At 36.5% G+C, this 13,611-nt stretch overlaps 1 protein-coding gene across 4 annotated transcripts in view; it reads left to right on the top strand.

Annotated features, from left to right (window-relative positions):
- The window catches only part of LRBA (LPS responsive beige-like anchor protein), a 363,630-nt gene that overhangs the window by 28,770 nt on the left and 321,249 nt on the right, over window positions 1-13,611 (top strand). For all 4 annotated transcript variants that reach the window (XM_065736365.1, XM_065736363.1, XM_065736364.1 and 1 more), the window contains exons 3-10: window positions 5,211-5,442; window positions 5,573-5,673; window positions 7,767-7,862; window positions 9,971-10,092; window positions 10,177-10,303; window positions 11,584-11,703; window positions 12,007-12,153; window positions 12,993-13,190. In XM_065736365.1, coding sequence (XP_065592437.1) covers window positions 5,211-5,442; window positions 5,573-5,673; window positions 7,767-7,862; window positions 9,971-10,092; window positions 10,177-10,303; window positions 11,584-11,703; window positions 12,007-12,153; window positions 12,993-13,190 — 1,143 coding nt within the window. The remainder of the gene's footprint in view (window positions 1-5,210; window positions 5,443-5,572; window positions 5,674-7,766; window positions 7,863-9,970; window positions 10,093-10,176; window positions 10,304-11,583; window positions 11,704-12,006; window positions 12,154-12,992; window positions 13,191-13,611) is intronic.

Here is a 13,611-nt window from a genome sequence, read left to right as displayed (position 1 = left end):
CCCTCCCATTTATATGTTACAAGCATTGCATAGAACTGTTTTGTCCTTGTAGTGTTCTGTTTGCCTTAGGCGTTCAACTGTGTGCTTGGAATGGAGTACGTTGTATTAGTGGACTACTTGGATGTAAAAATGCTTGCAAGCAGAGTGAAAATAGAAGATTATTAGCTTCAACAAATAGAGCGTAATTGGTTGCAGCATGGCTGCCTTTTAGAGCTTCTTTTCTCCTTCTCTGGGAAGGGGAAAACATAGGTAAACATAACTACCATAAAGATCCTGAGATGTGTTCTACCTATGGGGATAAGAATCGTGCTTTTTTTGTATTTATTTCAGCTGAGAGAGTTAAACTGTCCTGAGGAAATCTCTTTTAAAAAAAAAAGTGCTGGGTCCAACGTTAGGTGGCAGTAGCAGTCTCTTCACACCTTTAGTGCGCTTCAGTTTATTTTTAAGCATCTTTCCAAAGGAGAAGCTGGGTAAAAAAAAAAAGTTAATACAGAGCATTTAATGTAAATAACAAATAGAAATGATAGTGATGTAGTATTGCTGTGAGACATTTACTATGTATACATTTGTTTGAGCGTGACTGTTGGGTGGGAGGGAGCTGATGTCTTCAGCCTGGCGTGGCATCAGAAAAGTTTATTTTTTTTTTTCCCCCAAGAAATACGTTTGCTTTTTGAGCAAGTCCAGAGTTGAAGCAAAGTGTAGAGGAGGCTCCTGGAAGAGGCTGAAGTAGAATCCTGTTTCTGAGGAAGAGTTGCATTTCACTTGCAAATTTGTTGTGGTGTTATTTTAAACTCTGAGCTGCTGCTCAGGGTGTCAAATGGTTTTAGATCACCTGCATCTTATGGTTGGTTATGACCTTGCCTTTCATGAACGGATCTTCCCCACGGTTCTTCGTTCTTTGCCTACTTGGATTGCATTTTTATTGATACAGTAGCTGCGCATTGAGCACAGGATAGTGTACAGCCAAGCTTCCTCAGTTCTTCCTTTCCTCGCTGTCTCCTCTCTGGTGAAGAGACCTATTTGTCATGACTTCTCTGTCTTGACTTTCTTGCCGATGTCACTGTTTGATATAATGATCCAAAATGTCAACACAGTTTACTAGAATAATTTCATTTAGTATTTTGTATTTTCATACGTTCTTGCCTTGAAGTGTAGTGTAGTGAAGAAGTGCGGAAGGAGGAGGAAGTGAGAGGCAGAGAATGGATTGCTGGAAATGAGCATGTACTATTTCTTCTTCCCCAGCTGTTTCTTCTGGTCTGTAGAGGCGTTTCCGAACCAGAACCCACTTTAGCACACCCAGGATCTGTATCAGCAGTGTTGATTTCTACTGTTCATTGTGTGTCCTCAGTCTCCCAAGTCTTAAACGCGTTTCTAATCATGAATCCATTTGTTTTGAGCTTCTGAATATCTGTAAAGGGATGGAGGTTATTACTTGGGTGGGGGATAAAAGAGTGGATGTAGACACAGAAGACTCACTGCTTCTTACTGTTAATTGTAAGCACAGTGGTTCAAATGAGCCTATCTTCATGTCTTGTTTTCAATTTCAAGCGTATCAATTCATTTTCAAGCATAAATTCTAAGATTTCTGTTGAGATAAGATTGTCCTTCTATTTAACTATTGACGGTTTGTTTTCTTTTTTCTTTTCCTGGGATCAGCTTTATCCAGTGGTTATTTGTCGTTTACACCTCTTATTTGGACGTACTAAAGAAACAGTTCTGAGATTACAAAACAAACTTAATAGATTAATAGGTGCTTTCTCCTGACTTTCGAGAGCAAAACAAATATTTGTCTTTTTGTATAGCTTATTTGCTAACCATGAGGAAGAGGACGCTCTGTAGAAGTATTAAGTCGTCTTTAGAGATTTGGGGTAGGATTATGAATATCCAGCTCTGTAGTTGTCCCAAATATAACCATTTTTAGGATATTCACAAAGAAGGAGAAAGTGATTATCTTCTTGGAATTATTTTTTCTTCCCTTTTATAGCATGTTAAATGCTTTTTTACATTTTCTTGCAAGCTTTTGAAATATTTTGTATTTCATAATCACTTGGAATCAGGTTCATAGCCTCAATCGTGATCTTGTGCAGATCTCAAGTAGAGTTTGTATTTTTTTGGTGATTTTCAGCATACTTCAGTGTGTATACTGCTCGCTTAAAAGGTGCAACATCCCGTTTTATGTCTTGGATCTCCCATTTCAGTTTAGGTGAAGGGTTCATAGGAAAGAGACGTTTGGTTTGTTTGAAGATGTAGATAAAAATTGCTGTTTTCAGTCAGCTATACCTAGAAACATTTTATTGAAAATCTTTAGCTAGTTTAGTTTATATATACATATATATGTATATACACACACACACACACATATATATATATAAGGTAAATATTAATGGCAAAATGTAAAATTTGTCAAGATGTGTTTGATGAGTACTTTGTATACTGCACTTTAAAACCACTGCTGTAGGTTTACACTTAAGCTACAGGCCAGAGAAAGAAAATGTTATGCCACCCTGTAGGTTGCTATAAAGATTGTTTATGCAGCTCAGCCTAAGACTTAAAATACGTTGAATTGGAGAATTTTGAAAAATGTACTGTGCGACATTAGAGACCAAATCACGCTAAAGTGCAAGGAAAGACTATACATCAGTTCAAAGGCTACATTATTCAAAAAAATACAACCATAAAAAGGTAATAAGATTACATTCTCACACTTCATGGCTAGTAAGGTGCATTAAGCTGCTCAGATATTCATAACTTACTGTGACATTTGGGAAGATTACATTTTGCTGTGCACAGCCATTACTGCAGCTCAGATAATAACTAGCCAATGCATGGACCTGGATTATGATCCCTGTCGTTGGAAACAAATTTGTGTTTTGAAGGTTGATCAGTTTCAAATCACCATTAGAAAGGGTTAATATGACATACTGTGGTGTGCGTGTGCTTATGTGTATCTAATGGGTATGCATACATACAGTACATCAACTGTGCTGTGCCTTCAGTATATTGCTTTCTCCATCAATATTTTTGTCCTCATTTTCCCTTAAAGGAGATGTTAAAATAGTAATTATTTCTTCCATCGCATATTATTTCTGGGATGCACTTGCTGAAATGCTTATTTTTGCAGATTAGATTGGAAACCTGATTTGACAGCTTCCTGGATGGGTGGTTACTGATAATAGTGTACCTAGCCAAAAGTGAAAAATCGGTGGTGTAGACTATAGGGTGAAGGTAAGGTCACCTCTTCCAGTTGTATATGGTTTTGGTATGAAAATTGATGGTTGGCTGGTTAGTTAAAACCAAGCACATAAAGAGTTGAATTTGTTGTTCAGAATTAGCAGGTGTTTCATGGCTAGAATTTATGGCATTCTGCATGCAGAGCAACTGAACATTATAGTCTTTGTTTCTCACCTTGATTGTGAGAGAGAGAGACGGGCTTCTTCAGTAATAGCTCTGTTTTGTAGAGCATGATACATTCAGTATAAAACAAAGTGTGATGCTAGCAATTGGTTTTGTGTGTTTCACGCATATTTTTCAGTTATTAAAGCAGCATTTACATTTTTCTTTGCATTTGTTTTGTGATACTTCTGCTCCAATCCATTCTCTTTATCTTTTTTAAGACCCTGGAATGCTACCTTGCAGTGCTTGAGGTAGGCCCCTGCCGCTTCTGAAGGAAGGGGAAAAGTGAGGCTTGGGGTATGCTAATGACTTGATAGATATGTTTTGAGTGATTTGACAGGATGAGTTGATATAGAGAAGCTGGGAATGTAATTTAAGTCTCCCCATTCAGTTCCTGTGGTTTCCTGAATATTAAGAACACATCTAGTAAGAAATTGCATAATTATTTTTTGTGACCAAGGGAGGAGAAAACGGAGGAGTGTAAATTACTATTTAGAAATGGTTACCATGAGACATTGTCTGTTCTGCCATAGAACTGGTAACTTTCTCTGCTTCTTGTGATGCTTGGCACTACTGATTTATGTCCAGAAGACCAAAGATTGCTTCTTCAGAGTGACAAGATTTAGTCACTTGAGGAAAATGTATGGTAATTTCAGTAGTTAATGAAGAGCATATATTCTGTTCTGTTGCATAAGTTTATCTTCAGCTCCTGCCTAGCGGAGAGAGGTTGTTGGGGCTAAGATGGAAACAACTTAGTGTTTTGGGGCAGTTTGACGTGGTGTTATTTTGGCAAGTGAACTTACTTAGGGTGTTAATGATCAAAGGAACACGATATATGATAGAAGTTATGTCTTTTACTTGACAAACTCGTTGAACTGAGGAGGTGATACACTTCTGATCATGAGTTTTGAGTTGGAGTCAATTCTAATTGAATTCCACTTTCTGTGCTTTAATGTAATAGGCAAGTACGGCATGTTTTTTAAGGTAATTATAGTTATAACCTACAAGATGTGTTTGAAATGTGGAGAGATTTGGGTAGATCTAGGCTAATATCAGCTATCTTTGTTTCTGCTAGAATTTTTATTTTATTGAGTAGAAAACAAAACAGAATGAAGTAGGTTACAATTGGTTGGTTGGTGTATGTTCAAACGAAGCCTGCATCTGGGTGACCTGAAATATCACAGGATTTAAGTGCCTAGGCCAAAGCATAGTCTTTAAAGAGTGATGAAGTTTCACATTCATCCAAATATAGCTAGGCTTTACTTCCTTTTAGTACCTCCAACTACTAATGAAACTGGCAGTTAGTACTTAACCAGCTTCATTTCATATATCAGGAATGACTCTTAAGTGATTATGTCTAGCAGTTTTTCTGGTGTGCCTCAGGTTCTTTCTGCTAGAGTAGCCCACGGATTTTAGGAGTGTTAGGTACATACAGAGGAAAGGCTTTAGGGCCACTCTGGGCTGTTTAAGCGATCCTAGCTGATCTTGCTCACCTGTCTTGAAATACTCATATGGTCTGTTCACGTCTCAGATGTGTGTAACAGCTCAGGACATCCGTGTTGTTAACTCACCTGGGAGTTCTCGTGCAGCAATTGCCTGATAGTTACTGATGCCTAAGGTGTACCTTCTGTTGAAGTTTCCCAGCAGACCTCGAAGCAGAGGAAAAATATGTCTTGGTATATTGATACTGACCTTGCTGTATTCTTTTAACTTATATTTTTGGCAGTTTTCTTCTTGCAGAATTAATAACTTCAGTTGTGGAATTATATTTTCACTTTTTTTTTCCTTTTTTCTTTTTTAAACATTTTGTCTGAAAGCTTGTTGGAGGCCAATTTGACTTGGAAATGAACTTCATAATCCAAGAAGGAGAGGGCATTACCTGCATGGTAGAGTTGTTGGATAAATGTGACGTCTCCTGTCAGGCTGAGGTGTGGAGCATGTTTACAGCCATCTTGAAAAAAAGTATACGCAATCTACAAGTGTGCACGGAAGTGGGACTGGTTGAACAAGTGCTCCGGAGGATTGATAGAGCTGACAACATGATTGCAGGTACAGCTTCACCTACTGGATGAGTCAGATTGTGTTTTCGTTATGTAAAATCTCATGGGAGCGCTTATTAATGAAGTGATGGAAATTTGACGTTGCATTTTAATAAGTAATTACGTTTTTTTCTTTTCAGATCTTTTAGTGGATATGCTGGGTGTGTTGGCTAGCTACAACTTGACGGTTCGAGAGCTGAAGTTATTCTTCAGCAAGCTTCAAGGAGAAAAAGGGAGATGGGTAAAACAAAGAGAACAAAAGCCATTTTTATAGTGTTGTTTGTTTTTTCATTAATGTTCCCATGTTAAAACTCCTTTTGATAACCTTAAATATATATTTATTAATCTATGAGGAAATGAAGGTGCCTACTAGTATTGTTACTATTTTTAGTTTAACCTTTTTTTACATAAAAGCAATTAAAGCAGTTAAATACATAGAGTAGTGCAGCAATGACACTGAATTTAACTTCTGGGTATACTGACTGGCTTCATCTTTTTGAACACGTGGGAAATGATACAGTGATTCTAAGCATGTGTTTCCATACATGTTTGTATTTTTTAAGTTCTAGCTGCATGAAATTGAAGGAGGAAAAAAATAATATTGTTTTTGGAAGATGAAAGATGGAAATCAATGCAGATTGTTTATATACATATCAATGTTTTCATATTTTCACATTGTCTTTATTGGAAAGATTTTATCCAGTTAGAGAAGTGAGCATTTGTAGTAAAAATGGAAATGAAAATGAGCGCTGGCTGAAGTGTTATGTTGTACATTTTTTCTTGTTCTGCATGAACTAGAGAAGAAGAGTGCTCGTTTACTGCTGGGAGCCTTCTTCTCTCAAGTGAAATTGTTTTGTTTTAGATGCCAGCAGATACGATTTCTTGTGCAAAGGTTTTGCTTTGCTTTACCTACCAGTTGTTCTACCCACTTGGATTTTTAATTCCGCTCCTGTTGTCTCTAAACAGCCTGCCTCGTGCACGGAGAAGTCAGGTCGATGTCTGTGTTTCTTTGAAATAATTTAAAAAATATGTATTCAGTATGAAAGGCAATAACATAGCAAAGTTTAAAAAGAAATAGTGAAATAACTTGTTCACATAAAAATACCGTATATAGGGCTTAAAATGAATGCTTGAACATACAGAATATATTCAACCGTAGCTAAATTAAAGTTGTCTTTGTAACGTTAACTTTTCATTTCCTGGCTCTCTACTATTTGCATTTAATTTCCCTTTCTTTATTAAAGACTAAATATAGAGGAATAGAAGAGAAAAATGCCACAAGTGCTTTGCTACAGGCTTGCTCAAGTCCATAAATCTTAAAATCAGCAGCGCTTTAAAGATACAAAATATCAGGCTACAACACAAATTGCCAAGTGGAATTCTACAGTGCTGAAGACATCTGAACAGATCTCAGTGTTTCCTTCTTCAATTTTTTAAATTCAGATTTATGAAACATTATTTATCTAACAGTAATTTTAGTTCATTTAAAATACTTGTGATAGATCATATAATACTTAATTTTCAGAGTAATTACTTATAAAGAGGGGAAAAAGAGCATCTCTAGACAAAGGTCAGAAGGGTGGTAAAAATTTAGTTTGAAAAGAGATTTATCAGAAAGCTGTGGAGTGGTAAAGGAAGACGCACAAAAGTATTTTCTATCACAGTGTTTGAGTTTTTGCTGGGTTTTTGTTGTGAGCTCACACGCTTGGTTTGGAGTTTTTAGTTGCTGAGTGTTACAAGGAGATTAGTCCTGAATTAGGATTGCGGTGAGGAAGTGTTGACATTAATGAACATTCCATTTAGGTGCTACTTATCACCCTTGAGACTTGAACCTTTATCATAGACTTATATGAAGAAGTATATCTAACCACAGTACCATTCACCTAGTGCATGACTGTAAACTTGATGGAAAGTCATGTCGTCTGCTCTTTTTCCCCTTACCAATCTTTCCTGTGCTGGCATGAGTTTCATACAGCCACAATCCAAAATTGCTCTGACAATTGCTTCGCATTTGTTTTTTCCTAACTAGTTTTCATATGGGTCAGTTAATTTTTTTTAGCTTGCTTCAAATGCACACAAATGGTAAAGCTAATGGGAATGGGCTAACGATGATGGCACTAAGCATGACACTGACTATGTCTTTTAAGTCCTTAATTTAGTTTATCTCATTAATTGTATTTCAGTGCACATAGTCTGTGCAACATGAGTAATTCTCTATTAATGTTGAGCATTTTAGCAGTTTTACTCAGTCATGTGCAAGGCTTGAAAATATGTAGAGTCTTTCCTTATAGATGTGTTTTATTTATTTCCAAATCTAAAAATTCTTTTTGACAGCCACCACATGCTGGGAAGTTGTTGTCTGTGTTAAAACATATGCCTCAGAAGTATGGACCTGATGCCTTCTTCAACTTTCCAGGAAAAAGTGCTGCAGTACGTAGATATTTTAAGTCCTTTGTTTGCTACTTTACTACTACCTTTGGCTATTTTCACTCCTATTTTTCTTTTGTCCCGTCTGTCATTATTGCAGAGGTAGTCTTAACAGATTTCTTTTTTTCTCTGCCTGTTATCTACATTGTGTATAACTAAATCATGCTTGTAACAAATGTACACAGTCACTATGGAAGGACAAATAGTATTACTTAAAGAATAGGTATAAATGATGTCTTTGCCCCTGCAGCAGTTGAGTTAAATGTTGATGCAAGGAGAACGTGGAGAATGTTTGCTTTTCACTCCTTCATTATGTGAGAATGGTGTTTGTGTTGTTATACAGTATGTGTGTGCAGTGCCTTACTCCTGGAAACCTTAGCCAGTGAAACTGCAGAAAGTAAGGCCATACTTGTGCCATTTATTACTGCTCTAGCAGTTGGGTAGTGTGACCATAGTGTTATGCATAGTAATTATCTGAGAAAATGATGAGTTTAGGTGTGCATAGGTTGAATGCTACTGAAGAAGGTCAGATTTAGTGGTGTTTAGTCTTCTGTAATAATTGTTAGGGTGATTTTTATTCACATTGAAGTTCTGTGCTGTTCACTTTAAAAAGAATTTGTCACTAATGGAGTAGCTTATGAATGCTGTGTGGCCTGCGTTCTTTAAGAAGTATTGAAGCTTTTGCTCCTTAAATTGTAGCATGAAATAGCATGTTCACCACTCCATGCTTAAATCAGAATAAAATTCATAAGATATCTCTTTCCCAGGTAGTGTATTTTTTTTCTGTTGTTGTTGTTGTTTTTTTTTTTTCTTCCATAGCATCTGTTACATTTTTGCTTTGATGTCTTTGCTTTTATATAACTAAAGATATTACTCAGGACACTCAATCCTGAAGTTGAACTTCACCAACTTGATGACCTAAAAACTTTTTATTTGAAGATTGAAAACTGCAGACTATCAGAATTGCGCTGCTGTAATTACATTTATCACATACAGCAGAACTCGGCAGTAGACGTGTTTCTGTTCACTTGGGCTACTTCTGCATTGTGCTTGTATTTAACTTCTGATAGTTGAATTGAATGCTTGAACTGTTTGTGGTATTGGGGTTCTTCACTAACTGCAGTGGGAACTTTTTCACTGATTTTTACAACATGAAATATTAGAAATTAAGTATTTTAAATACTTTGTAACTGTTGTGATTTAAACCAAATGGTAGTGCTACCAGGTCCTGCAAGTTGGGCTCAAAGAAATGAAGTCTGATTAGTTAGCTGGTACAGAGAAGGATTTATAGCATTTTATTTGGTTAGGGATAGCTAAATGGAGCGTGAAAGCATATTAAGATGTCTGGCAACACTCAACTTCTTTGATGTTTTTTTGTTGATTGGTATTGATCATCTGGAAAGCATCTTTGATCAGAGGTTATGACAGTCTTAGTTGAAGCACGTACTGAGGTCTTCAGAGGAACAGCTGAAAGTTAATAGTGATGTTAAAACAAACGAACAAAACAAAAAAAAAATGCACAGCAAAGCCCAGCTGTTTACAAAGGCCTTGGTAGCATTTAAGCTACCTTTGTTTCTGTGCTTGATACCAGGATTTTGCATGGGGGTTTTATTATCATAAAGACCGTCATCTAGAAGCCAGAATCCGCCAAAATGAGAATTTAGGTGAAGAAAGTAATGGTAACGTGTGGCACATGTGCTTCTCTTTATGTGGACAAGTTCTTTTCATAACCAGTTATTTTCCTGACTGACAAAACTGTGTGAGAATAAATTTATTAATCTGATTATTCTTTTAGGCTAATGCGAAGTGAAATCTTATGCATTTATGTACTGAGGGGTTTTTATGTTGTAATGCTTCCACTGAAGTATTTGAATTTTGAATCATGGGTTACTATTAATAACACTATTTGAGATAATGATCAGTATTAAAATATTTAGATTAAATTTTTAACAGTGGAATACAAAAAGTAGTGTACAAAAAAGCACAGATGTTAGGCTGGATATTTTTGGTTGTACGTGGATAGTGTACACATTTGTAGTCTGTATCTTAAGCTGCATACTGCCAGTATTGCCATGCTCGTATTTCTACATGAGTAACTTTGTTTTCTTTAGGCTATTGCCTTACCTCCTATAGCCAAGTGGCCCTATCAGAATGGATTTACTTTTCACACTTGGCTAAGAATGGATCCTGTAAACAATATCAATGTGGATAAGGATAAGCCATATTTATATTGGTGCGTATTAATGTAAAACCATATGCATATTCAGTGACTTCTGCTGCCATCTATGTACGTGCTGACTTTGTTCTCCATTGTTAGTTTTCGAACGAACAAGGGCCTTGGCTATTCTGCTCACTTTGTCGGTGGCTGCTTGGTTGTAACATCCATAAAATCAAAGGGAAAAGGTTTTCAGCATTGTGTAAAATTTGATTTCAAGCCGCAGAAGGTAAGTACGAACAGTAGAATAGTTAAATGAATTAGAAATGTGTGTTCACACACTTGTGCGTAACTGGAATTTAGCAGGGCATGTGTCTAACTAGCTCCTGTGTTTGTAAAAAATGTCTCCAGAAACGTGTATCCTAGGGAAATTGGTCATCTGTTTGTTAGGTTCATCCCTCTGTAGAAGAACACTTGCACAAGAATGAAAATAGATCTCTGTTCTGAATTGATATTTCTTTTAAATTTAACTTCTGTGTAAGAAAAAGCTAGACAACGCGGTTGACCAGAGGTTTTTATGGGTTTGTGAAACAGATATGTCACTAAGATCTCTTCATACCTGTATGTAGTTAGTGTTGCAAGACTTTTCAAGTCTTGCAACACTAACTACATACAGGTATTTTTGTTTTTTCTTTCATCTGTTTTTATACTTTGTTTCCTTCCGCTTCAGCCTTTCTGTTGTCCTTTCTCTGAAGAGCTTTGCCTAAGGCTCACTTTTAGCTTCTTACTTGATACTCGAGGTGGACGAATGCAGCTCTTCTTTGTAAATAGATTACAAACTCAAATTTAATTTTTCTAATCAAGCCATGGCAACTACTAGAGTTTACACTTACAGGTTGGAGAACGGCAGATTGGCTTTTAAAACTGGGTTATAATCATGTTCATTGAAGTTGTCTACCAAGTATTTTATTTGTAAAGCTCAAGACCTGCTTGCTCATTAAGCAGCATTATGCTGTGTTCAAAAGGTTCTCGTTTTCAGTTGCTAATGTTTCTAGAGCAAGTGTGTTAATGCTCTGTGGGAGAACAGACCTCCTGCAGACCTTCTCAGGAGTTTCGTATTTACGGCAAGGAATTACTGATATGGATCCTGTTTGTGACAATTTAACATGTACAGCTTCTGAAAGTCTTAAAAGTATGGAGCCATCTTTGCTCTTAGGGATGACGACATTTGCAGTAGCTCATCGTTCTAAGTGTTGTGATCCAGCTTCCAACGTATTTACATATTTATTTCAATATAAATACGATTCAACGCTGTCATATTTTTGTTTGGTTTGAGTTTAATGTTGTAAATATTTTCTGGGCTTCCATTTTGGGTTCAGAGACTGTACTTTGACATGGCTATAGAGGAAAATTCACTAATGATATCATCTTTTTTAGTTAAGATGAAACTGTTGATGTTAATATAATTCACAGATGCTTTTGAATTGACTGTAGCATGCCTCCTCTTCAATGACTGTTCTAAGCTACGTCAAGTGTCTTCAGAATGGTATCACTTTTCTTCTTGTTTAGTGGTATATGGTCACTATTGTGCACATCTATAACCGCTGGAAGAATAGTGAACTTCGATGTTATGTGAATGGGGAACTGGCATCTTATGGAGAAATAACGTGGTTTGTCAACACCAGTGATGTAAGTAAACTCCGTATAGTGAATCTACTGAATTCCTCGAGATGTTCAACTGTAGATATCCCTATTTTTATTTTTTAAGTGAGCTTCTCCCATTTCATGCAATTTATTTAAAAAAAAAAAAACAAAAACAAATAACTATTTAATGGGGAGAGCACTTTGTACTTACACTGTCAAAACTTAAAATTTTTTCTGCTAAGACCTTAAAAGTTTTCTTACTTGTAAAAATGATATTATTATTTGTTAATATATGTATTTCTTGCCTAATTTGTCTGTGTTGCTTAATTGAGATTGTTTCCTTTTCAGACTTTTGACAAATGTTTCCTGGGTTCCTCAGAAACAGCAGATGCCAATCGGGTGTTTTGTGGACAAATGACATCTGTTTACCTTTTTAGTGAGGCTCTCAATGCTGCTCAAATCTTTGCCATTTATCAGCTTGGTCTGGGATATAAGGTAGCATGGAATTAACTGTAAAGCTTCTGGAGTTCAATTCAGATAATGTGTTCTGTGGTGGATTTTAAGACTGCTGTGACGTGCTCATTTCTTCTGAAAATATTCTTACCATTTAGTATCTTTATTAACCTGTTGCATATATTAATATAAGCCTGTGCATCATCTTAGAAACTACAATTAAACGTTAATTCTTTTTTTAAAATTTCTTATAAAAAAGAAAAAGCAACAGCATAAGAATATCTTTGAGTTCTTGTTCTCAATGTTTCTTGCGATTGGAAGAGTGAGAAAAACGCTGTTTTGTTTTAGTAGGTTCATTTTTTTCTGTTGGAGCTGAAAACTTCAAGAATTATGCATTTGTTTTAGGAGAGTAGCTTTGTAGTTGCTTTGGCTAGTTTTGCATAATGTGTGAAGTTAGTGCTGAATGTGAGTTCTTTTGCAGTGATTTATCATTTGTCTTAGCCTGAGGGGCACTAATAGAAGACTGCTATTCCCTAGCAGCTGTAGAAACATAAAAAGATAGATCCTATTCTCTCTGCTCCTCAATTATTAGTTCCCTCTGCGTGAGCATTGTTGGCTGCCAGTCTGTTTCCTACCTAATGTCTTTCTTTTGTGTTACCCACCATTTTGACAGTGTCATTCTTCAGGCATCAGAAAGCGGTTGCACAGGTGTAATTCTATGAAATTGTATTTGAGTTCATGTCGTTATGAGACTGCTTTCTGAAATACTCTTAGATTTAAGAAACAGTGTCATTTTCTGTCATTAGTTGTGTTCTGAACTGTATTTCCAATTCATGTATGTTTTTTCTTTTTTCCTTCCTAAACACTGCTCCCCAATCCAGGGAACATTCAAATTCAAGGCAGAAAGTGATCTCTTCCTTGATGAACATCACAAACTGTTGCTGTATGATGGCAAGCTATCCAGTGCTATTGCTTTTATGTACAATCCAAGGGCTACAGATGCACAGCTCTGTCTGGAGTCATCCCCTAAAGATAACCCTTCTATTTTTGTTCATTCACCACATGCCCTCATGCTGCAGGTATGGCAACATTTTTCATAGATATAAAATGTAAATGGTTACTATTGGAAAATCTGGAAGTTTTACTGGGATTTGAATAAGATAGGAAGATGCTGATGGTGGGTTCCCCCACTGGGTCATCTCTGCTGCTTTCCCCTGTCAATTCTCAGCACAGCTAAGCACTTCACTGTTTTAATCTCCAGAGCTGATGTAGATGAGTAGCAGTCAGTTCTTAAGTTATCACGCTACCTGACTTTTTCCAGTTACCACTTCAGTCCGGAAAACAAGGGTGGGCAGCTTCTCTGAAATAGCAAGAGAGAAGAACATAATTCTGTTTCTGTTTGTAATATCACATGTATTACAGTCAGAGGAACTGTTGCTTTGTTGGTGTGTGGGCATACTATCTTCTTGAATTCATGTCGGTGCACATAAGTCCCATGAG

This window comes from Cyrtonyx montezumae, unplaced genomic scaffold (genome assembly GCF_038088225.1).
Source record: "Cyrtonyx montezumae isolate F1298 unplaced genomic scaffold, pur_monq_1.0 scaffold_2, whole genome shotgun sequence".
NCBI classification, from domain to species: Eukaryota; Metazoa; Chordata; class Aves; order Galliformes; family Odontophoridae; genus Cyrtonyx; species Cyrtonyx montezumae.
This window is presented reverse-complemented; position numbering and strand designations above follow the sequence as displayed.